The sequence below is a fragment of the Pomacea canaliculata genome, linkage group LG3 (genome assembly GCF_003073045.1).
Source record: "Pomacea canaliculata isolate SZHN2017 linkage group LG3, ASM307304v1, whole genome shotgun sequence".
Taxonomy (NCBI): Eukaryota; Metazoa; Mollusca; class Gastropoda; order Architaenioglossa; family Ampullariidae; genus Pomacea; species Pomacea canaliculata.
Genome location: NC_037592.1, coordinates 39,233,981 through 39,259,383, shown reverse-complemented (window position 1 = coordinate 39,259,383; position 25,403 = coordinate 39,233,981). Strand labels below are relative to the sequence as shown.

At 44.5% G+C, this 25,403-nt stretch overlaps 1 protein-coding gene across 1 annotated transcript; it reads right to left on the bottom strand.

The window, feature by feature from the left end:
• Positions 1-1,773: 1,773 nt before the first annotated feature.
• On the bottom strand, positions 1,774-18,647 carry LOC112560581 (transient-receptor-potential-like protein). The gene is given in 18 exon segments (XM_025232510.1): positions 1,774-4,361; positions 4,665-4,780; positions 5,090-5,149; positions 6,182-6,238; positions 6,996-7,037; positions 8,607-8,819; positions 9,047-9,242; positions 9,769-9,859; positions 9,862-9,940; positions 10,507-10,781; positions 11,552-11,897; positions 12,916-13,008; positions 14,078-14,338; positions 14,495-14,605; positions 14,607-14,720; positions 15,500-15,672; positions 15,918-16,145; positions 18,554-18,647. Coding segments are annotated over 18 exon segments (2,901 nt in total). The 5' UTR covers positions 18,573-18,647; the 3' UTR covers positions 1,774-3,934.
• Positions 18,648-25,403: the final 6,756 nt, after the last annotated feature.

The window sequence follows — 25,403 nt, the reverse complement described above, 5'->3', positions numbered from 1 at the left end:
CTGGGTAACTGCCGAGAGCTGGAGGATGAGTATAGCACTGAGCGCGGGAACGGCTGGGTGTATTAGGTGGATGATGATGATGATGATGATGATGATGATGATGATGATGGATGATGGATGATGGATGATGGATGATGGATGATGGATGATGATGGATGATGGATGATGATGATGATGATGATGATGATGATGATGCATTGTCTGGTTGTAGAGATCTGTCAGTATTAACGAGGCGATGGCTGTACGACAAACCATTGCGGGTGAGATGGATTGGACTTCAGGATGTGACCCACCCCACCATTATGCCTCGGAGAAGTCGTAAGTTCAGCTAGTGGCAACGATAAGGTGATGTGGGATGTGGAATGAATGCACATGCGTCGACATCGGTGGCGGATACTTCAGGGTGTGCCTGCGTGCGTCTGTGATGTGTGCGCACGTGAAGGTGCATCAGCAAGTATACGTGCGTCAGTGTGCGACTCTATGTGCCTTAACTGCCAGGTTTATATAATTAATCACGAAAAGAACCCAGAGAAAACAACAAACTAAATTAAAACGATTCAAAACAAAGAATAAAAGTGTGATAGAGAGATGGACGTATGAAAGAACGCGATGTCGACGCTACGGCTGAGTGATCTCTACCTGCGTGTCCCGCATGTGTACTTCGAAGTTCGAACCCCAATACGCATGTTCACGAAAGGCTTGCTATCACACCTGACCCTTGACCTCGCGGCAGGTGGCATGGGTGACGTCAGCAAGCGGCCCATGAGCATAGATGTGTCGAGGAGGAACCAGGGACTGGAACTGTTTCCAAACAGAAACGGACGGCAGCGGCTGGTGGACAATGGCGGGGACCATGCCGGTCAGCAGGCGGCAGCTTGAAGCCCACATCGGCTTGTCCGCTGAACCACTCTACGAGTGAAAGACTGCACTGCCTCACATCACTTCTAATTAACATTCTCGACGCCATTATTGTCAAGACGCGATGAGTTGCTTGTAGTAAACCACACTTCATTACCATGAAACAAATATTTGTAGTAATAAAATGCTGTCAACAATCATTTGGGACTATTTTTCCTCTCTTCCTATCAGTTTTTCTCTCACTCAACTATGGAGTTGCAATTTGTAGTGTTTGATTGGCGAGACCGAGCAATACGTTGTAGCCGTCGTGATACCAATTACTTTAATGACTTTAGACAGTAATTGTTTGGTCCACTCAGTAATGACAGCACACAGCATGTTCATCGTAGAGTTCCACCACCAAAGTCTCCTCCATTTCAAAATACGTCAGACTAAACCGTTATTTTCATGTCAACTTGATCCGCTGCTGAAAGTGAAAATCTATGAACTTTGACAGCTGAGTAGAAATCACTGACCAGAATTTTAGTCAGGATGAGCCCCTGGGACACATCAATACCTTGATTTCCATTTCGTGTCAAATAAAAGTAACCATAAAGTTTGCATCAACAAGTGACACTTTTATGTACGGCAAACATGTGTTTGTGAACCCCATCAATGTGACATTTACAGTCTGTATAATATGGAGCTCATGGCGGATCTCAGAGTACATGGCGGACACACACACAAACACACAAACCCACAAACACACAAACACACACACAAACATACGCGCGCACACACACACACACAGAGCACAAGTGGATGTGTGAGGTCCTCAGATATAAAAATAGTTGTCACGATGAGCTGTGAGTGGGACTAGATGTTTAGAAAGGTAAAGACATTCGTGCGCGGACAAGCCTGTAAACAAAACAATAATAAGGACACAACGTTTTATTCGTTCTTCACCAAGTTGCCTGGCAACGCAGCTGCGAGACATGTCCACATCACGTTGATGGCTGGACCCTCATATTCCGCACGAAGCTGGTTCTTGGTAAACACGTTTGCAATTATTCTGGCCATCATCAAGCAAAATAAAACAATCTTTCCTCAGCAAGGACAAATACCTCGCAGATACAAAACATTTCTTCAAAACCTTCCCCGCTCTTTCTATTTATATGCCGACACGTGCGGTAACAGCTTTGTATAGACATACTTTATATCAAGTGTACAAAATTATTTTCATACAATGATATTGCTATTGACAACTCATCACGACTTTGAAAAAAGCTATAAAATCTTGTAATTACATTTTCTTTCTTTCTCTCTCTCTCTTTCTTTCTATCACTCTCTCTCTCTCTTTATATCACTCTCTCTTTCATTGTCAGTCTCGCAGCATGCAGAAGCAAGAGAAATTTTTACATTTTCTACAAATTTCTGTGCATGAATATTGGATCACAGACTGAGTTATGTATAATTACACACCTGGCACCGACAAATGCATCGACAATGCTCGTAGTCCTCTGACATCTATCACAGACGATGGTGAAACGTGGAAAGTGGACAAAACTGGACACGAACACCTCACATGGCAAAGCTTTCATAGTTCTAGTAGTTCTACCTGTTGTCACAAAATATGTACAAGACCAAGGTCCAGGAGAAAATAGTTTGGTCATCCTGTAACCATTCATCAAAACTTTGAGAGGAATGTTCACCAGTCTGTTGGCTATTCTAAGTATATTCACAACCTTCTATAGGAACACCTCACAAGCTCTCTGACTAGCATGGATTTTAAAATTTTATGCCAGTACAATAATTTATAATTATTACAAAATTATGAGGCTCTCATCAAAATTTAGTTTACAGATGGAAGCAAGTTTCTAGGCAATGGTCATTGAAACAAGAGAAACAAGTCAAGCAGCAAACTTCCTAAAAGCACACACACACACACACTCGCATGCACATAGTTTTACACAGACACACGCATACCTTCCCCACACGCTCTCTCTCTCTCACACACACATCCGACAAGTAAAACAAACGGACAAGCAGAGCCACCTACCCACACACCCACACACACACACACAGGAAATACCAAGATGTAAACGTACACTCGCGCAAACATGTGTACAGATGTAGAATATTTCCAAGCACAAAGACACCGAGGTACTGATTGTCAATAAATGCCGAGAGTTTTCATACGGATTTGAAATCAACAAATATCTGTACACCTGTATACACCTTTACACAGACATGTATCCACCTTCCTCAAAGCGAAGCAGAAAATAAGTGGGCGTTGCTAAGATCTGACACCATTGACTACAACTAGACACCGATGTCTGGGTGCTGCCTTATATACTATACTTACATACTACATCTATCCAAGACAGCAACACAAGTCTGGCATTGGGATGGTAGGAAATTATTCATTACAAGCTATTTCATTAACTCCTTCATTGTCCGTCGCCCAGCAACATCTCCAACATGTCTGCTGAAGGTTCTTTTCTCTTTGATATTATGGGTTTGGAATTGTCCTTGCATAAAAAGTACTGAGTGGTCGCTGTTAAAGCTGTCGAAAGCTTCCTGTGTCCATTTAGCACCCTTCAAGAAAAATATTTTCATGTGTTGGGTGGATCGTGTGATCCAGCATCCCACCTGACAGCACACACGGCTTCTGTCACAGTTAAGTAGCAAGGTGAAAGAACCGTTACTTCCTTAAGATTGCCAACTGTCGTTGGACAACCATGACCTGGCCCCACAGTTCAAGGGCAGCATCACTGGTGCTTGACATCATCTCGCACAGACTGTTCATTATAGTCATTGTTAGTCTGGTAACTGGTCAAATGTAGAAACAACGGAAAACAACCGGTTTGTTTATTTTGTAACAGAGGGAATGATCAATCTATTCTGTGGTAATCAATCACAATGCGATGGTAACGATGTGTCAAGGCCTTATCACCATGGATACTTGTTCATATTTTCACACTTTAAGAAAGGTCTCGACAAGGTGTCGGTAGCAGACCTTTCTAGCATCTTCAAACACCTGAACTTAACCTGTTCAGCGCCGTTTTCCCGAGGAGACGGCGCCAGGGGATTGACATCATAACTGTGTGTACAGGTGAGTGTGGTAAAGGTCAGAGGTCAGCTGAGGGACGGCCTGTGGGACCGGCAAGACGCCCCCGCCGGCATACACCCCGCCCCCTATCATGCCGTTACAGAGGCAGGAGGCCATCATCTGCTTGGCGGCCATCCGCACCTCATCCTTGAGCTCCGCCACCAGCTCGCGCTTCAGCTGCTCCAGCTCCTCGGGGGACAGGAGGCCTTGACCCGAGAGCGGCACGGAGCTCCCGTGCCCCAGCGACAACCCCGGGGGTTGAGGGTAGCTGGAGTGGAAGGAGTTGCGGTCGACGCGCTGACCCATGGCCGGAGAGAGAGACATGAAGGACTGACGGATGTCGCGGCGCAGGTTGTCCATGTTGCCCGTGCTGCGAAGTGCTTCTCGCTTCCGGTCCTCGCGCAGTTCGAATCTGCAGCAGGGCAAAGTGTGCTTGATGGATCCTATATGACAGAACACTGTGGTGGCGCGTACAGGACAGAACACACTGATATCACGTGCATAACAGAACACAATGATGATACGTGCACGAGAGAACACTGTGACCACGTGTGCATGACAAGCAGCTTTGTAGCCTTCACGACAGTTATAACAGATCGGAGCATAAGATTTACCTTGTTTATACTGTAAAACAAGTGGTATACACAAACGTCCTGACGAACCAGGCGTGGCACGACCTGACAGTCGAGAACAAGAGCGACACCTGGCGACTCACCTGAGGCTGGAGATGTCCTGTTTGATTTCCAGCAGATCATCCTCGTTGACGCCATCTTGCCGCAGCTGCTTCTTCGTCTGGTGGATGTAGCGACAGATGAGACGCCGCATCACCTCCTGCAGCACACAACCGTTGTTAATGTTGTTCTGTTCGTGTTGTTTGTTTCTACAGATTGGTAGTACAGATAGGACAGGTAGACCTCGTGCTTGCCTGGAGCCAGGTGCACAACAAGGTGATAGGCGTATCTACAGGTGCGCCTACCCGTAGACAAGGAATACGAGATTTGCAGCTAGAAAATGTACCCAGCCAGGGTGCGCTAACCGGGGTGCATAAATCAATTTCAAATATTCAGCAAGAACATTGGAGTGCTTATCTGAAACAGTTGTGGATAACCTTTGTATCTGCATGACCTCTGACCTACTCACCTGATACTGTAGCGCCCCAGAATGCGTAGCGGCGCTGACATCCCCGGTGTATGTCGGCCTCTGAAGTACAAAGTAGTTTCTCTTAACACTCTTTCAAAATGGTCTGATTTCTTCCCCACTTCTTTTAATCATTAAATTGCTTAAAGTCAGGAGCAGCCTACACTGCTTCTGTTACACTGTAAGTTATCTGCCCCTGACGATAACAGAATGATGCTAGTTTGAAAGTCTGTAAACTGCGAGCACGTTAGAATTGAAAAAAAAAAGTAATAAACTGGACATTTTTTTCTGTTTACCAATATAAAAAATGATAATGTTTATTGTTGTCAGTTAAGTAAAGGTCCGTTAAAGTACTTAGATCATTATATAAGCAATGTTTGAATTATTGATAAGAAGCATTGAATATTCTCTAACCACTGTGTGATGCCGCTCTTGTCAAAGAGAACTGTTCTTCTACAGGTAGCTATAGTTTAAATGTTATAATGGAAGAGTTAACAACGGAAAGGGTTAAGTTCAAACTGAAAAGGTTAACAAAAAGTCATAATATTAATATTGTTGAGACACTGGGATAGTTAAAAGTAATACAGGAAACGATAGAGGGAATAATATTAAAGATCATTTTGTTACATCAAAGCAGAATATTTATATCTATACAGGTCTACGGTAAGATTTACTAGGAGTGGTGACAAACATTACACCAGTCCAGTGTTAACCTCCTTCCTGTCAAGATAAGTGAGTATAGAGAAGACAAATGAAAATTGGAAAAGAACAATAATAAATATTTCTCTCAGGTTTCACCCGCGATCCACACATCGCCTTCACATTTATAATCTGATACCTTTTATACCTCACTAGACTCACCGACGGTTACTGTGTAACTAACGGTCATTTCAAACAGAAATGGTCTGACAGGGACATTACAAGCAGAAACTTTATTTACAGGTGTCCACAGCAGTTAGGAATTTCTCGAGAAGGTTGTGTGGCCGCGAGCGACAATAAAGAAACAAAAGGTCAGTAGATGGACAGGCACTAGTCACAGTACACAGCAGGAAGGACAGGAACAGTGAACGAATACAATGCTCATGTTTTACTCACACTAGCTTCACCATTGCCTTCACTAAGAGAGCTAAAGGGAGCCATGCTCTCGTGCGTCTGCAAGTCGGCGTCAAGAAAACAAAGAAACAAGTCAAATGGCATGCAAGGTAAGCTCCGACTATATACGCAAAACCAGAATCAAAGACAGATGCAAAAAATAAAATATTTAGCCATTTCAAAAAATGCATGCTTTACTTTTAAAAACAAAATGTCTTTATTGTCTATATTTTTACCTTAATTATTTTATTATTTCGTCTCATGCTGTCATTGGTTTATTTTATTTCACACCTTATTTCTGAATAATAAGGATTAACAATAGTGCCCGGATGTTGATATGTTCACGCATGCGCACGCACTCAGCAGGATTAAAGACATTTGTGAAACTGCAGTTGGACAATTGGAATAAAGTTCGGGAAAAGGTAGGAGATGGGCAGAAGAAGGTAGAAGATTTTGTCGGAAAGGGTTGTTAGGTCCACGACAGGGTTCAACAGACAGGTCAAGTTTTGAATATGGTAGGTCAAGGGTAAAATGATTAATTAATAATCAACCAATTATTGACTTTAATGGACTGACAGATCATGCAAGTGGAGTAGACCTCCCTCTGTATTTCTCTCATAGGAAATCTGGTGACAAGTTCAGATCCTCCAGTGTCCAGAGGGATGTGGACTGACAGGTAAGTGTCCGGGGCATTCTCTGACTTGGATGTTTCAGGATAAATATGAGGAAAGTATCAAGAGGAGGATGAATATCAGTGCTCTACAGATGATATTTTTTCTGTAGATAGGGGTGTAAGGTAAGGACGGAGGAATCTCACCTTGAACACATGAAACTCGGATGGGCGTACAGTCTGTCGAGACTAGAAAACAAAACAGAATCCAGGTGTAACACTATTTTGTTTATAAACAACTTAGAGATAAGGCTAACCTAATTCTTTTATTATTAGAAATCATTTCAGATGTCTGAAGTTCTAATTATTTGGAAGTAAGAATCTTAAAAATGTCATGTTTAAAAAACAATAAAAAGAAAAGAAAAACAAGTCATGTTTGTTTGTCAAGTAGATTCACAACAAATGCTTTGGGTGAAATCTTGGTCTACATAATAAGTGATTCCTATGTGAAAGTGAAATGACTAACAAATTTATTGTCTTTGCAAAATGTTGATGTAGGAGACCAGACGAGCTCAAATGATCTCACAAGATTAGTAACCAAAGGACAAGACTAAACATTTTTACTGACTTGTACATAGCTAAGTTGTTTGTGTTTATCTTTGACCATCGAGTGCTGCCACAAAACAACAAAGAAAAACCGCTGAGACACACAACAAGCTCATGTTTGTCAACATCTACACTCTTCAAACGTCCACAAAGCTTGTGGACATGAATAGTTTAGAAATGAAACATTCAACCCATGACAGCCAGACTTTTGCCGTGCTCTGTGACTACAAACAGAAGACAGAAAGTGTGAAATGAATATATATGCGTCTACAAGCAAAACTATTGTCTAAAAGCTATATACTAACACATAAATGCTGTCATTTCATTCAAATATACTTATATATATATATGTTCGTACGTACACACATGCCTGCTGGCACACATGCATGCACACAGCGCCCTCAGTGCTATTCAGAATGTAAAAGACAATCCAGAAGGAAGACATGCAATGTTGATGTAAGCACAAAATATTGCAGTGAAACAAATGATACACATTCATCCATTTCTGTGCTTATAAAACTAATTAGCTTCATGAAAATATTATTAACGATTCTATGTTCACCGGAGAAAATCTCTAGCGACACTCTACGACAGGTCGCCAAGGGGTCAAACCTTTGACCCCTGCAAACAGACATGGCTGCTTTGCCTCGAGCGACCCGTAATCACAGACTGAGGTAAATTCACGCTTTTCTTTATCTTTTTACAGAAATTTTGTTAAATTTACATTAAAACAAATTTAGTTCCAAAAATTTATTTGCGTCTGGAATGTTATCTTTGTGGTTGATCCTTCATTGCGCATGCGCAAAAGTGAAACTGATGGGGCTGCACAGCCTTGACCCTAATCATTGACCTTGCAATTTGTTACTGGAAAGAGAAAGCTGATCATGGGAAAAATAATCTGTGACAGACAGTGCTGTCTACAGAAGTTCTAGAAATGCTGAAGCATTGTGTGGCAGCTGTCACTGATGGTGTCTTCTGTCCTCTGACCTTTTTATTATGACTTTGTATGGTTGCCACTGGTGATGCCCTTCACTGTCACACGGCATCACTACTACTGCCCTTGACCTCTTCTAAAGCGCATTGACCTCGCCTCCATGTTGAAATGTTATTATTATTATTATTGAGGATGCATGGTGTCGACAGATTTACCTATCTACCTCTTTGTTTGTCTCTCCATTCACTTTCTTTTCTCTCTCTCTCTCGCTCGCTCACCCTGATGGTGCCTTCAGAAGACTTGCGGCGGCGGGAGTTCTTGCTGCTCCTGAAGAGGAACTTGCGAATGGCCCGGTGGCAGTTGATGAGGAAGTAGTAGACGGATTTGGGGCTGACGATGAGGTTAAAGGGCGGTGGTAAGGTGGAGCCCTCGTCAAAGTAGCCCATCCACAGTTTGGAGCGAGAAAACTTCCACTCCATGTCTGCGTGATTCTGAGGGTGGAACAGTCGGGCATGACACTCTACATCAAAGAGTACAGGGCGACATTTTATATGTTCTGAATCAATAACCAGGCAATTTGACAATAATTTCAAACTCATTTAATTTTAACGGTAAGTGTAAGGCTCGAGTTCAAAGGTTATGTCAAAAGTCGACTAATGATTCTGAAGGCGGGGGTAGGTGGAGGAAGTCAAGTGCGGACAAGAAACCTGTCGCGGACCTCGATATCCTGGAAGGAGTTGGACATCATGGCGATGAGCATGTTGAGGAGAAGGACGATGGCCATGAAGTGGTAGGCCATGAACAGCAGCTCGGCGATGGTCTGCGTGAAGTGCTGGCCGTTCTGGATCTCGATGCTGGTGGGAGTGGTCAGTGAGAACATGGCCCAGAAGAGAGTGACATAGCTACTGATCAACCTGTCAGCAGGTACAAGAAAGGACACAAATACAAACTGTCATAATGGCCAACTCATTTCTTCAAGGTAATAACTCAGATTACAACAGAAACTTCTCTTCGATTACATTCCTGCGTGTTGGTCTGTTTGTTATCAAATTCATTTATTCCTCTGAATTAAGAAATTACAGGATCTTTACTTTGTCCACATCCATCATTGCAACTTTTACTTTAAGAAATGCTATCAATTCTTCTCGGTACAGAAAAATTAAAGCAGGTCCTTGTTAACAACTCTAATGAGGTAACAATGGTTGCCATGGAAATCTCCACTTTCATACTTTTGGAGCAGCTTCTTAGGTCTTTAAGGTTATGATAGCCATGGACTGCATTTAATTTTACAAGACGAGCTGATGGTTGAACTCGGTCAAAAGAAAGGTACATCAGTATTGGGATTCATTGCTGGTGTCCACCCTGGACATCGGTATTGGGATTCATTGCCGGTGTCCACCCTTCCCATGAGCCTGTGTGAATCAGGAAACAGAGACTCACGTGTAGAACAGCCCCTTGGGCTCCTGGTTCAGGCTGTCCTTGTAATACCAGTACAGCTGGTTCAGGCCGCACGCGAATGATGTCAGCACCAGAAAAAGATGAAGATGAACTTGGCCACGTCGATGAGCATGCAGCCCAGAGATATCTGAAGTGGTCCGAGATGTTGATTGGCCTGAAATCGTGAAGTTCAGTGTCAAATAAAAATAAACAGCCGAGGAAACTACTCCAATGACCCAACGTGCTTGTAAAACTTAAAACTTTTTTTAGAAAGAACTTTATATTCATGTTTAAAAATTTTAAAGTCTTTTAAATGCGGTGCACAGTCGTTTAAGCAAATGTTTTTTGTCTGACTCGCAGTGAGTTCACACAACACTCTCCTAAAAGCTTTCTAAAAACTTTTTATCGCAAAAAAAATTATTTTAACATTTAAATGTTATTTAAAAGCATGCTGTGCTCACAAATCCTGGACGATTAGTTGACGCAAGACTCACAGCTTTTACAAAATGATTTTCTTAAGGCTTTGAATTGTTTTCCTTCAACTTACTTTGATGCCTTGGCAATTTCACCAATCAACGGCTTTGTGTGAGGCAAGTATTTATTCAAGAACTTGAAGAAAAATAAAAGAAGCTGATAACAAATAGTCTTGTCCACCTGTAATTAAAATACATTATTTAATTGATCTTTTGCTTTACTTCATGACGAGGAGGTTTGTGGTGTACACTACGGGTGACCTCTGACCTGGAACAGGTAGATGATCCTGGCGAAGCTGAAGACGTTGGCGATGGCAAAGAGACCTTCAGAGATGAGGGTTGGGTCGTTGGTGGGCCAGTCCTTGCGCACCATCTCTCGGTTGCCATACCTGCCAGACTCGATTTGGAAGTAGGCGACAACTCTGAGGGAAAATGTGGCCAGGTAAAGGGAGAGCATCATGAAGTCCAGCCAGTTCCACCACTGCCGGACGTAGGCTTTGATGCCTTCCTCCCAAAGCTGTTTGCATTCGGACCAAACGAACCCTGGCAAGACACGAACAAGCATGACTCATACGACATGGAGAACCCTCCTGACCTTTACCCCTCACCCTCCCATGAACATGGCCGTCACGTTACTCACGTCCGACTGAAACCAGGGATCGAAGCTCGACAAGTTCTGCGATCGAGATAAATATCTTAATTGAAGCAAAGGCATTTTTAGGTTGACAAACTGTTGCAAGATGATGTCCGATGGAATGATAGCAGACGGTCTGTTAATGATGATTACCGATAGAACCCATCTGCCGAGGTCTGGCGCCCCACGTCACGTTGTCACGTAGTCACGTAGTCACGTAGCTGGTTTCCTTACCAAAGCCTCAGAATTTGTCTTGAGCATCTGCCCGCTGGCTTAGTGCCATTCTGCGACTCTGGCAGAAAGTGTGTATCGATCTCAGCCCCGTGCTGTGGTACCGATATCAATAATCTCATGATATAATCTATCTCACCCAACCTCCGGCGCTATTTCCGCGACGGTTACTTGAAACGTGAAAGACGCCATCTTAGTTTGCTTTGTTGTTTTGACGGATAAGGCACGCTTGACTAGACAAGCTTGCAAAATGCTCTTTGATTTACAGCTGTCAAATCTCTTTGATTTCACTTCTCTCATTCTCCCTCTGTGTGTGAGAGAGGGAGGGACACAAACATTTTCTCTCAGACTCACACAAAACCATACGTTAGTTGAGTTGATTACCCCTCGACGCCCCTTTCCCCTTCCCCTTCCCTGCCCTCTCACTTAACATAGAAACATTGAGCACCTGTCACCCATAGCACGATGAGCCACTCTAACTCCGAAGGATGCGGGCCGCGCAGGCGGTCCCTCTTGGAGGAGACGGTGACGATGTCGGTGGAGGCGCAGATGAGGAGAAAGAGGAAGACGCCGAAGGAGGCGCTGTGGTAGAGGAACTTCATGAAGGGGCTGCGCAGTAGCTGGCCGATCTTGCTGCGCGGGAAGATGAGGTAGTAGACGGCCATGAAGGGCAGCAGCAGGATGAGACCGATGCACGTCAGGAACTTCATGATGCCGTTACGCTTGCGCCACCCGGGCAGACCCTCGTACCAGATGGAGGTCAGCAGCTGCTGGCAATGAGGGTGGGCCACGAACTGCCAACACCGAGAAATACATCATAGCCCATCATCATCGTCATCGTCGTCCATCTGTCTGTCCGTCCCCCTCATCGTCGTCGTAATCTAGTGATTTTAATTTTTTTTTATTGGCCCTGGGCCATTTAATTCTCTCTTACTTTATTTTCTTCTGTTTTCAGATACTGTTTCATCTGCATGTGTGCAAGAGTGTGTACTTCACTGTGTTCGCAAGGAATATTTGCTTACCTGGCTGTTATTACAAGCTTTACACTATGCGTGTACAAGGGTGACGTCACAATGAATAGCAGAGCGATAAAGTGATATCTGCATAGAAGGTCGAACCCAGTATTTTCCAGGGATAATTGTTAGTGTCTGCGGAACTTCAGCACGGAGTTCCTTCAATCACTCCCTTCGTCCTGTCCTCTCCTCTACCACCTCCACCCTTTCCCGAGCCAAACTTTTTCCGACAAGCGCTCGACACGTGCATGCTCTAGCTTCCATCACATTTCCCCTTTAAATTCCTGCCCCTGGCATCCCAGTAAATGTCCCCCTCTCCTGTCTCTCAGACTCCGGCTGGAGTTACTGCTGACCTCTGACAGCACCCAGACTCGTCACTAACTGGATGGCATTCATCCTTCTCTCAAGCGGTTAATGCGCCATGAAAGGTCGTCAGCGCTCGACACCAAGTCAAACATTTATAACCGTCAAACATTTCTACGCCGACAGAAAAAAGTAGTTCTGTGGAAGACCCTGGTGTATGGAAGAAAATGTCTGCATGTTCAAGCCTAGCAGAGAGGATGAGCTAATAAATACACAGACATTAGCATCGAATTCTCCTGTTTGTTGTGGCCAGACACACCAATGCCAACATCATTTCTGTTTTTGCTCGTTGTAACGGACCATGGACATTGCCGCCAGCATAGCAACTTTTATTTTCTCTAGAAAAGCCAAATCAATTATTCAAAGGCTTTACCTGCTTCTGTTTGTTCTAGAAGACTAAAAAAGATATTTTAAAAAACTAAGGCAGACATCATACCTGCTTCTGTTCGTACTTCAGGGCCAGCTTTAGGCGAGACAACGTCAGCTTCTCGTTATCCTCGTCATCAGCTTCGTGCTCGTTGTCGCTCACCTGCAATCAGTCGGTCCCTGACCTCAGGTGAACTCATTAACTGATGTACTAGAGACACGTGCAATGGGCAATGTGCAGACGACAAAGACATTTTGACTCCCTGTTGCCTACATTTGGCAATATTTCATTCCTCCACATCGTCTATTTACACAAGATGGCCACACATGAGTAAACATTATTAACACAATACTATGATTTTCTTCATCAAATTTTCGAGCCATGTCTTGCCTTGTGGTGTTTAGAACTTGAAAATAAAGCAAATGATTTCAAAGGTGCATCTAGTGAGCAGGATTAATCGCAGAAACCATTTCTAAACATCTGCTGCTTCCTTCTTGTCCTCAGAACGAAGCCCTACAGAATAATCTTTAAACAAAATTGAAAAGTCAAACAAGAGAAACATCTAAGGATGAAAATATACGTATATAAAGCCTTTTCAATTTACCAAATATTTAAAAATGTGACAATGTTTGGCTAAGATTATTACATGACTGCCATGTCCGACTTTGTCACATACAAAACTTTAAGCAGTATGGCGTCCCACCCAACCCTTCAGAAGAAATCTTTCTGTCCTGTAAAAAGCTTTTTTGTCCAAGAGAATGGCAGTGTTTCAATGTGTCTTGACAGGGACCACTGGCTTCTTAGGCAAAATCGAGCTTAGTCACGGGTCTTCCTTCACAATCATGGCTGTTTGGCGAGGAAACTTAACGGTTTTTATGTAATTATTTACAGACACTTCCAATTACTGTTGTCAAACAGATCGTGGTAATCGCAGATGCCAGGCAGCGCCTTGTATTTTTTTTAATTGACGGCTTGAGTGAAAGCCCAGAAATCATTTAATTCTAGAAGCTTCTGTCTCTCCTTGCGTGTTGAAGAACTACTGCAGCAGCTTTTTTATAATCTTCTCGTTAAAAACTGCCGTTAAGTTTTGAATTTAAAGGAGTAGGAGGAGGAATTTTTCTCTTTTAATGATTGGGTAAGGCTCAGTGCGTGTCCCCGGATCCTGTGCACAGAAAGAAGAAATAATTTCAAGAGTACGCTTGATTACTCAACACTTGATGTCAAAGTTCACCTTGTTCAAGACAGCGATGACCTCCTCGGAGGAGCGGCACTGGTCGAGGAGGTCGCAGGCGTAGCGCTTGCACTGGTCGCTGAGGTGCATGTAGGAGTCCTTGAACTCGTTCTCGCGGAGGGCCAGGTGCTCTAGCTCCCACGACAGCTTGAAGGCCGTCAGGATGGGGTCAGGGCTGGTCAGCGAGATCCACGCGGGACTGGCCAACGCCCGGTACGTGTTGATGCGCAGCAGCGAGTGACGCAGGCTGTCCGCGTGCACCTGGGGGTCAAAGGTCACACGCTGGTCATGGGGTCTCTCGTTCATAAAGAATGGTCATTGTCTCCCTCTGATACACTTATAAACTGACAAATACATGCGTACTCACTCATACACACACACACTCAGTAACACCCTCGCACGCGCACACACACACACCTGTGCCTGGCAGCGCTTGCAGGAGCAGGAGAGCTGGTGGGGCCGCTCAATGGTGGCCCCATGGAGGAGGAGGAGCTGTAGAATCTCGAACTGGTTGCAGTGTGCGGCGAGGAATGACGGGCGAGATGTCAGCGGAGTAGTCAAAACTCTCCTCTCCCATGTGACGCACGTTCGCCCAATCAGCGCCCAGCATTTCCCGGGTGATGGAGGGGTGCTCGATCAGCATCTGAAGCCCGCGAGATGAGGAATTACTTAGTAAACAGGCTGATGCTTGTGACATAAACACTTCGATCATCCCTTCTAACATAAACACTTAGATCATCCCTTCTAACACGAACATTTACATAGCAGCTGCTGTCAGTGTCATAAACCATGGGTCTCATGACATTTTTGTGTTCAGAAAAGGACACGTGGATTAAATTAAATTCTGGTCTGTGACATCGCTAAAGATACGAACTTTCTTATCCGAAATATTCTACACCATCCAATGATTTGCTTTCTGCCTATGCCACACACACACACACAAACGCACACACACACACACACACACACACACACTATCATACACACAAACAGCAATAAGGTATTGTGTGTCCACAACCATTGATTTGTCAACATTATTTCTGTCTCCTGCAGCAGCTTTTGTTATGAACCGGAAACTAATTTGTGCGTCTCCCTTCACGTCACTTCCTCCATCATGCAAATTCTGATCTTGCCATCCACCTTTCTTGTCGTCCCCGACACACATCGCCGTCTGCTGCAGTGCACTTCCTCCAACTCTTTATCTACTCCCAAAGGGGGAAAAAAATCCCCGACCCATTACAAGTATCGAACAACCTCAGTCGCTCCGTCACTCCTTCGTGCAACCATCACTTTGTCATTTCCGCAACAAACATCGCGGTTATCGTTAATCAAAACTGTTTGGGATGCGTGCGGTTGCCCGACACCTACAATGTCCCAGTCTTGCCCGACTAACCACAAGCGTGACGTCACGGCGGTCGTTACCTCAACGATCTTGTACACGCCTTCCCTGATGGCGTACAGCAGAGCGTCGCCGATCTTGACGCCATCTTGCATCAGCAGCAGCTCCACCAACTCCGTGTTCTCGTTGTCCACGGCGATCTGGATGGCGGAGCGGCCAAGCATGTCCGTGCAGTTGACCGACACGGGGTTCGGGCCTGAAACACAGACCGCAGAAAATAGTCACGTGACAGAAGGATGAAGAACGACAAAAGGGAATTTAAAAAGATGATATTGATGAAGGAAAAGAAAACAGGAAGAAAAGAAAGAAGTAGGAGAAAAATAAAGCTAACAACGGCAGCATTAGTCAAGTCCTTCAGATGAGGACAAACTCTTTTTACTGTAAATCTTTTACATGCAAAACAAACACACACACACACACAAGAAAACAAGTTGTTCTCACCAGTAAGGCATCGTACAACAGTGTGCTTGTCTCCCTTCTCCACGGCCTCCAAGAAGAGTCGTTCCTGCGGATCCATCCTGTCGCCGTGCTTGATGGTCTCCAGGGGAATGGCCACCTTGCGGCTGACCTTTCTGGACGAGGCTCGCTTGGGGAATGCGGAGTTTATGGCGTGGCCAACCATCTCGGCGGTGAGGATCGGCAGCAGCACCAACTGCTGATGGCCGCGGGCTGTGGACAGACAATCCGCCAGGGGGCGGTGTACCGGAAGTCACTAGCTGCACCACGAGCACCATGTCCACTGAACACGTGACATTGTATCAACATTCCATGCGGGTAGCTGACCCCAGGCCACTAACTGGATGGTCAATGCTAGCTAAACTAAAACTAAGAGTTTCAACAGTTTCTTAGCGAACATTTCGCTGCAGCTGAGTCCATTTTTAACAGACAAGTCCACACACAGAGAGACAGAGACATAGTGAGAGAAAGTAAACATGCAGCGCCATCTGCAATGAACCCAAACGATGATCAGAGACTTTCTGTGAGAAGTTGAGACTATGAACGAGTGGCAGAGGTTCTGCTGTCAGCAGTTTGTAACTTTGTGAATTGTTTCCAGAGCTCGCGGCTGGTAGAGACCAGCGGAAAGGGTTTGGGACTTTGTGCTGAGAAAGTTAATCGAACTTCAATTTTCCCGTCAGCCATGGAACAGATCGTCTGAAGGTTGTGAAGATGAGCGAGAGAGAAAGTGAGAAACCCCGTGTGTGTGTGTGTGTGTTCGTGTGTGTGTGTGTGTGTTTGTTCGTGAGTGTGTTTTAGTTATGCTTGTAAATGTGTGTCCACGCTTTTCTGTATTATTATTATTATTTTGTAGCCCAAAACAGGGAGATGTGAAATCATTTCTTTTCTTAGAATCATAAAGCTAGAATTGTTTTCTCTGTATGGGGTGGTGTCTAATGACAACCCTGAATAATTAAGTTTTTTTGTTAATTTACGATATTTCAAGATTTTCCATGCTAAAGTCTTTGCTTTAACTTGTTGGCATCAAGAGGAGGAGGAGGTGCCGGCTGCTAAGAACCTCTCTCACAATGTTTTTCGTTTCAATAGCCGTTGGTGCCAGCTCGCCTCTTGAGATCGATCGCTCTGAGCAGAAAATCGAGATCGATTGTCGCCCCCAGTCTATTTTAATCTTCCATTTCCAGTGCAAGAAAGATTGGACCAATTCCTCTGAAATATTGTATTCTTTTTCTCTCTTTCTCCATGCTGGCCACATTGCGGCCTTGTGAAGCCTTGTGAAGCAGGACAGAAAAAAGTAATCCGTGCATCTTGTGAGCGATACACATGGAGAAGGATTCCGGGAGAGAATTAAGCAGCCTGGTGAGGGGGAACAAACGAATGGCGTTGATTGGATTATTGAGTTAAGAGAATGCAATTGATGATCAATTTTTATCCCTATTGTTCTCAGATCCCTCCACCACCACCCACCCCACAAACACACCGATCCCTCCACCTCACACACCCACCCATCGGGTGTTTCCTTATCATCTCGGGTCATTGCTGTCCTCTGTCTTTCATTATCTCCGTAAAGCGTTGTGCATACCCTCGAAAAGTTACAATTCTTTTATAAGAACTAATCTTACAAAAAAAAATATGAAAGAGAACCCGACAGTGTTGACAAAGTTCTCAGGACCATCTAATGAGCGATGAGTGATGATGACTGTCGGCGCCGCCCACTCCTCGACCACCCAGCACGACTCCTACCCAGACACCAGTCAGCTCAGCTCATTATTAGCGATCATTACTGGTTTATTACACTTTAACCGTTTTATCGTTTATTGCAACAGCTGTGATTGGCTTCTGAATTGCTAAGATCATATAACCAGGAAAAAATAAAAAAGCAAAAAATAATAATAATTTGGTAAAGTCGTTTTGTGATTCTAATAATCATTGCGAAAATATTCCTGACTTTATTACTTCCTCTTCGTCTTTCCAGTAAACCGTTTACTTAGTGCTGGATGTCCTGATTTTTAAATTTGACTTTTATTAAGAATTTAGTATTTAAGATGGGCGTTGAAAATTAAATGGAAATATCTATCGGTTATCACATTGATATACTACGTAATGGAATAACGGGATCAGTTATTAATGCCACCGGGTCAAAGTTTAATAAAATAATGTTTTCTTTAAAAATATTTAAACTATTGAACCACTAGTATTGAAACTTTGCCAAAACCGAGGAGTTCCTTTAGACATACGTGTCATTCTCCCACCTCAACACCACACACACACACACACACACACACACACACACACACACACACACACACACACAAATACCTGTATTAGACCTCTTACTCCCTTGGACTCTGAGTATATCTGTTCTTGCATATTTTACTCTCACCAAGATGCCCTTTTAGTGTAATAACAACAAATATAACGGGCTACGACCTCCCGAAGTCGGTTTGAAAGAGTCTACCACCTACCACACCATCTCCAAGGCATGAATTCCTTGTGACTCAACTGGCTCAGGTAACTACTCAGCGTGGAGACAACATAATCCACAAACAATCCATTCCAAACTAGAAATGCACAAACCACTGACCGTAACATTCCGCGAAGAAAATGTTGGAGGAGTAGTTTACCTGTAACACCTGCAGCCATCGCGGGTTGGAGTGTCGCTGGTGGCGGGACCCAGACTACAGAGCCCAGCCCATGGTGTCCCCCACTTGCCCTAAGCCTCTCCTCCTGTCATCATCATGTTGCATGGTCTGAATGCTCCACCTCGTGGTAAACCTCTAGCTACCACCACCACAACCGACCTGGCAACGACAGCGACTGCACGCGACACGGTCCAAGCTATTTTGTTGCTGGGTCTGATGACTAAGCTCGCCTCACACGCCCTTCTGGAGAGTATTACAGTAAATATGGCGACAGGATCTGGTCCACTAATGCCTGGTGGTGATTACATCAGTGCTCACTCCATGCAATGCCAATGCGAATCAGAGAATTGGTGTTGTTCCTGGAACCTGGAGGCTGGGCTTGTAAGACATGGTCAGTGAGGTACCCCAGACTCCAGACAGTTCTTTAGGTGTAGGGTGGATGAAGACACACCATACAGGGTTAACAAGTGGAGAAGAGTTGCAGTTTAACCCCTTGTTACTCCAAGTCCTACATCTCTATTTGTGTTCCTCTACTTTCACTATTTCCTCATTCCTGAAGGTTTGGGGTTGAAATTTACGGTTTCTATGCACGGTATGTGTTCAATCTGTCAGCCCTAGACCTACATACATATTTTGTGAGCAGAGCAAGCAGGAATTTCTATGTCCTATCGACCGACCTCAGTGACAACAAGCAGCCAGTGACAGTCTGCTGGCGTCTTCTATGGCTGCATCGATGGCGATGTGGAAAATTAACTCTGAAGACTCGTCTGGGATGGAAGATGAGAGGAGACATTTTGACGATTTGTGAGAAATAATATTATTACTAATAACAATAACAACAACAACAACGCCTAGTTGGACAAAACCCTGGAGGAAATGTATTAAAGGACATGTCGGTCCGATCTGCAACATAAACAATTCATTCTTATGATCCTCTTCCCAAGAGAAAGGACAATGCTAATTATAATATGGATTCACTCGGATTGGCCATCATATGGATTCCTTGGTAGGTCTCTCTCTCTCACACACACACACATTGTTTATATATATATTGAGAACAATGTAAGGGAACCTTCACGAACAGCAGAAGATTAAGAGTTTGGCAAACAATGTTAATGTTCAACAATGTTCAAGTTCTATAAATGTTTTTAGAATTACCGAACTTTTCAAAACAAATTGTCGTTCTTCATTTTATGTTTTTGTGTTTTTAGTGTCATCTGCCAACGATGAGGAGTCTAGAAAAAACTGACCTAGTTTTATTCTGGGAACTAGGTCAGGCTACCGGAGACATCCTCGTGACATTGTCCTTGAGACATGGCCACATCCATACTACTGCGCACTACTTTGTGCCACGTGTGTGCGCAGTCACGCACTACTTTGTGCCACGTGAACATGCCAGATATTATTAAATCAAAAATTACAATTCCAATTAAAATCAGAAAGAAAATTCTTCTTGGAATGAAACCCTTTGGACTGTCATGCACTCCTTTCCTCCTATCTTCTATCGCCTCAATCCTCATGACTCCTTCTGTCGTTCTTCCTCTGACTGGCTGACATCATTAATAACAGGAGTTTGTTCAAGCTAGAAAGCCCCAGACAGTTTACATCCAGTCCATTGCGTGCTCACGTGATCACTGACAATCACTCGACTTGCCTGACGCCCCCAGTGCTGACCCCTGGTCTGGTTGGCTCCCCCTAGCGGGTCAATCCTCGTCAACTCGCCACCTTCCACTGTCAGAAGGTGTTCACAGTTCCTCCTTTCCTTCTCTTGGGGGGCCACAGGCGATCTGTTGGTCTTTGAAAGGTCCATTCCAGACCGCTCATCAGGCCTGGCTCCTGAGTGGGGTCCAGAGTGGGGTCCTGAGTGGGGTCCTGAGTGGGGTCCTCAATCACGACAGCCGACAATGAGCGGTCCGGACCACTCATCAGTCGTGTCGTCAATCATGCCAGTTCGATGATGATGTTCACGTGCAGTGGAGACAGTGTTTACATGCTCCTGGTGTTCTGGCCTGTGTGAGGGCGATGCTTGGCTAATCCAACTACAGAAACTCTCTGCCCTTTGTCCTCACTTCACTCCAATCTTTCCAGCCTCTGTAATTATTTGTTTGTGTGTATGTGTGGGTGAGGGCATGTGTGGGATGGACATCACAAAGGCGAGACAGAAATGGAATGTACGTACTTGTTACAAAGCAATCAAACTGTTTTCTCCACGAAAAACAATTTTCTTCCTTTCTCCTTCTCTCTTTTATTTCCCTCCTCACCATCTCCACCACCCAGCACCCAATCCTCAGTCACTCCAGACTCATTAATTCATGGAGTTTTCGCCAGATCACATTCTCGCCGAACGGTCTGTCTCCCTGGAGGACAACTCGGCTAAAGTAGGAGATAATGGTCCAGTCTGGATGTTCCCCTACTCTCCTCGTGAAAATAACTCAGCGACAACTGAGCAGGACAGACTCCTGATACACTAGACACACTACATCTCCCCCATGTATGGAGGGGAACACAAATACAACTCTTCTTGCTACCAGGTTCCAACATCTACAACCAGAACTACAGACATCTGTTGGTAGTCTCTCTTGTGTTTGTGTGCGTGCCTGCCTGGATTCCCCTTTCCTTTGCGTTCTTTTCATCTTTCCTTCATGTAATTCGACTTGTTCACACATACAAACACACTGAGCACGTGATTTATGCACGTGACTTTCCGTTCAATGAAAATTCTCCGTTCATTTTAAAATTTCTTCAAATATTCAGGAACCTACTTATGATAATGATGTCATTTACCTGTAGAATGGTCACAAATAATCATCTACCCGTACAGCCATTCCTCTCGTCTAAAGGTTGAATACAGACTAAACTTGTCCCAAACCAAAAACATTCAAGAGCAGAAGCCACGAGTAAACATCGTGGGATATTTATTTACTCAGGTATGTCAACGTTTCTACGGGGTACTTACCGGGACGGGTGTAAAGACCGAGAGGAGAAATCAGATAAGTGCAGGTGGGCAGGTGCCACTTACCTGGGCGCCAGTCTGTGGATGGCTCCCCCGCACATCCATGCTTCGTCTACAAATCGCTTCACACCCAGTAATTCTCACACCTACAGGTAGATAAGGTCTTTGCGTATAATGTCAATACACCTGAATTACTTTGAAACCTGTTCACTTTATTCCTCGATAGGTTTTCCGTATCTTAGAATGCTTTCAATGTCTCCGCTGTTCACTTTGTCTCGGTGAAGACAGAAACCTAATGGCATCATCTACCTTGATTATCCACTGGCTCTTCAACAATTACAGCTGCTGCGAGGTCCTGCTATATCCTCAATGATATAGGGTTTGTTTTGTTGTTTAGAAATATGAGTTCTTAGCCTTATTCTTACCAGTGATAACTCTAGGACACGTGACTGTCATCTTGGTAATCAGGGTTTGATGGAAAACAAATTAAAGTCGAGTTTTAAGTCCCGGATCGATGTTCCCGGATTCACAGACAGAAAGGAGAAACACTTGCCGCCGCTTCGGAAAAGATGATGAAGTGCAGGATGCGAGAGACGATGTGTCTTCCCGGAAGTGTCCAGACTCCTTCCGGCGTATCACGTGGTCAGTCCCACGTGAGCACTGCTCTTACACAGGTCGTGCAGCTGGGCCCAGGTGTGAGGACCGAAGAGAGAGAGAGATACCTGATGCTGAGGATCGTTGACGGCGAAGACACCAGACGCTGGAGGGCTTCAGGTGTTAACGACGTAGGTGGCGCTACGCAAGGACGGGAGGTAAACACCCACCACAGCCTGTCACTTGGCCGCCTTTCCCCAGTCACGTGACAGGCATGGCAGAGAGGGAAACAACCTTATCAATACGTGTGGAATCAATTTCTCCATCACCGTCCTACCTATTCCACCCACCCACCTCCCTCTCCACACACCACCTTCCCAACGCTGCAATATGCAAATGAGCACGTGAGACTCTCGCACCGTCTTTAACCCTCGCGTCAGATCGTCTGCTGCGACGACGAGAGAAAGACCGTTGGCAAGAATGGATGTCCAAACTCCTCTTTTCGCTTGGCTTGGCGAGGAAATGTCCAGCAGCTGCCAGCCTGCAATGGCGGCCAAGAAAGGAATCTTCCAGAATCACACCATCCACAAAAATTAGAAATTTTTTCTCTTCTCGTGCGTCAATACCACTGCAGCTATGCAGTCGAGGTTTCTTGCGCTGTCCTTCTTGCAGCAAACTACACATTTCAACTCCTTCCTCTCTCCCTCCCCATCTCATCCAGCGCCAACCTACAGTGGAACCTGTCCACGTTTTCGCAGAGTTCGATTTTTCTTATTTATGGAGCTCGGCGGTACCTCAGTAAACGACAAGCTTCTCGTGTTCACTACTTTTGGTCTTCGGCATGAAGGACAGGAAGACAGATCGACAGACCGGAAGAGTTGGGTGGAATTAGTGGGTGGGATCCAAATGAAACTGGAGTAACGGCAAGCAGCCTTGAACCCGTTAACCCACTGTATTGCGCCCATCGTAAATCAATTCCTCCTGCCCCACATCTAGTGGAGTTCCTGTGATGTCCGGGGAATCAACAGGCGGAGGAGACATTGTCGTACCTCGGCAGCTAAAAAAAACATTTAAAGACTTTTTTTAACATGTTAAGAGTATTTAGTTTGCAGTGCTGCTGTAGACTGTTTGTAGTTTTGTTGTTAGTTCACGTGACTTGCACCACTTTTGTTGTTGAGTCTGACTCCCTGATACATAACCTCTGCATTCCACGAAGTCAGTCATGCGTGCATCTGTGGAATACATTATTTTTTGTGACACTCTCTTGCATTGATCATTAACACTTCAATTTAATCTTTCGCACATCAATTTTTAAAAAAATTGTCTCCAAAATCCAAGCTTCACACAATGAGGCTCATAAGCTGGATTAATTCTTTTTTGGATTGGTGAGGAAGTTTATTGAGACAGAAATGTAAACATTCGTGACCTCTGCTCTTTGTGGATCGGAATTAAACGGCAATCAGGGGAATGTATTATTTCTAGACATGCATTGTTATGCATCGTGTGTGTGAGAGACGATATTGAGGAGACACAAATCTCCGCGAATGTCATCCCAACTCTGCCTATCATGCGATCTTCCATCTAGTGTAGCCCTCTATGATCCCACACTCTCCCGTTGACTGTAGAAGAAATAAAAACATTTAACCTTTAACCCTGGTTGATGAACGTCATAGACAATGAAAGACTGAGAAAACATAATAAGCATCCATGTGAAGGTTCGTGGTTCTCTCAGTTTCAAACAAATAAACAAACAAAGCTTGTTTAGAACGAATTCATATCGAAGTCTGTGTAATCACTAACCACAGGCGCACAGCTTGTCGTCCTCGGACACCCAGGTCACGTGAGAACTGACGTCCCACCCAGGTCACGTGAGAACTGACGTCCCAGCAATGGCCTGTCAGCCTTATCTCTGGACGACTGTCGAGGGCCATCCTGTCTTGTCGTGGTGCGGTGACGAGGCCACTTCTCCGCTGGGGCGGCAGCACTCGTCCACTTCACGGGGTCCAGAGTCTCGTGATTTACAGCTGCAGCTTCCTGGGTGAATGATGATGACGCCTGCGATAACGACCTTCTGGATGATGATGATGAGGAGGAGGAGGAGGAGGAGGAGGAGGATTTGTAACTCACTCGTACAGTCACAGGTTGTGAAGGTGATAGACATGGTGACTCCGCACGTTTGCTTAGTCACGTGGACAAACGATAGCTTGTGGAGATAACGCACGGAGAGCGGAAAAAATCCGCAAATAACAAATCCTGCAATGTCAGGGTCTTTGCGAAATCTGTTTGGCTCGTTAGCACCGGCAGGACAAGTGGGGACTACCGGTATCGCCAGCCAAAGTTTAAAGGAAAAAAGCAAGGGCAAATGTAAGTTTGAATTATTATTATTATGGATGCTGACGTTCTGGATCCTGTTGTGAAAGTTGGTCTACAAATAAACCTTTTATTTACAATCGCCTCTATACCAACAGGTGCCTCCGATCTCGACAGTAGGCGTACAGCAAGGATGACTCTTACCACCTGTGATATTTAACATGTTTGTGTATTCAAGGTGACCTGAATGCGTGACCTCGGCTGACCTATTGAACACGTGACCTACTTCTGAAAAGGCAAGTCACGTGCCAATCGCGGCCTCGTTTTTGTGCGATGCTCTGTTCAAACTCTACCGCCATGACAATCGGTCTCAACGGGTGTGAATCCGAAGGAGGTTCGTTCAATTGTAGGTACACAGAGACTGTTAGCCCTATAACCTGTCCCATAACGATTGCCACATGCAGGAGCTGTTAGACACATTGTAAGTAAACGATTGCTTTGTATAGCGAAATGTTAATAGAACAGAAGGCCAGTGGCCCTTACTTAAGTCCAGCTTGCGATTTCGTTCCTTTTTTTTCTTTTTATGTACTACTAGCTACTTAAGCCTGATATGATTTAAAAAGTACATTTCTATATCACGAGCAGGGTGCTTGAGACAGACAGGATACAAGACTACACCCCTGTGGTATGATTATAGAAGTACCCGAGATGTGCGATCTTATCAAGGAAGGCATTACAAGAACACGATGGAAGATGTGTGACAGGATACAAGCCCCACCATGCAGGATGAAACAGTTAATAGAGCTGCTGAGCACTGTTCACTCTGCCTCAGTTGAACGTTCACAAAAAGTAAACTTCCGACTTGACATGTTTGTCGAGGAGATAAATCGAAGTTTTGGAATATTTCTGCTTTACTTTTTAAACTCAAAAGTTTGTTCAGTTTTAGGCTTTGTTTTAGGAATTATGTAATTTTCT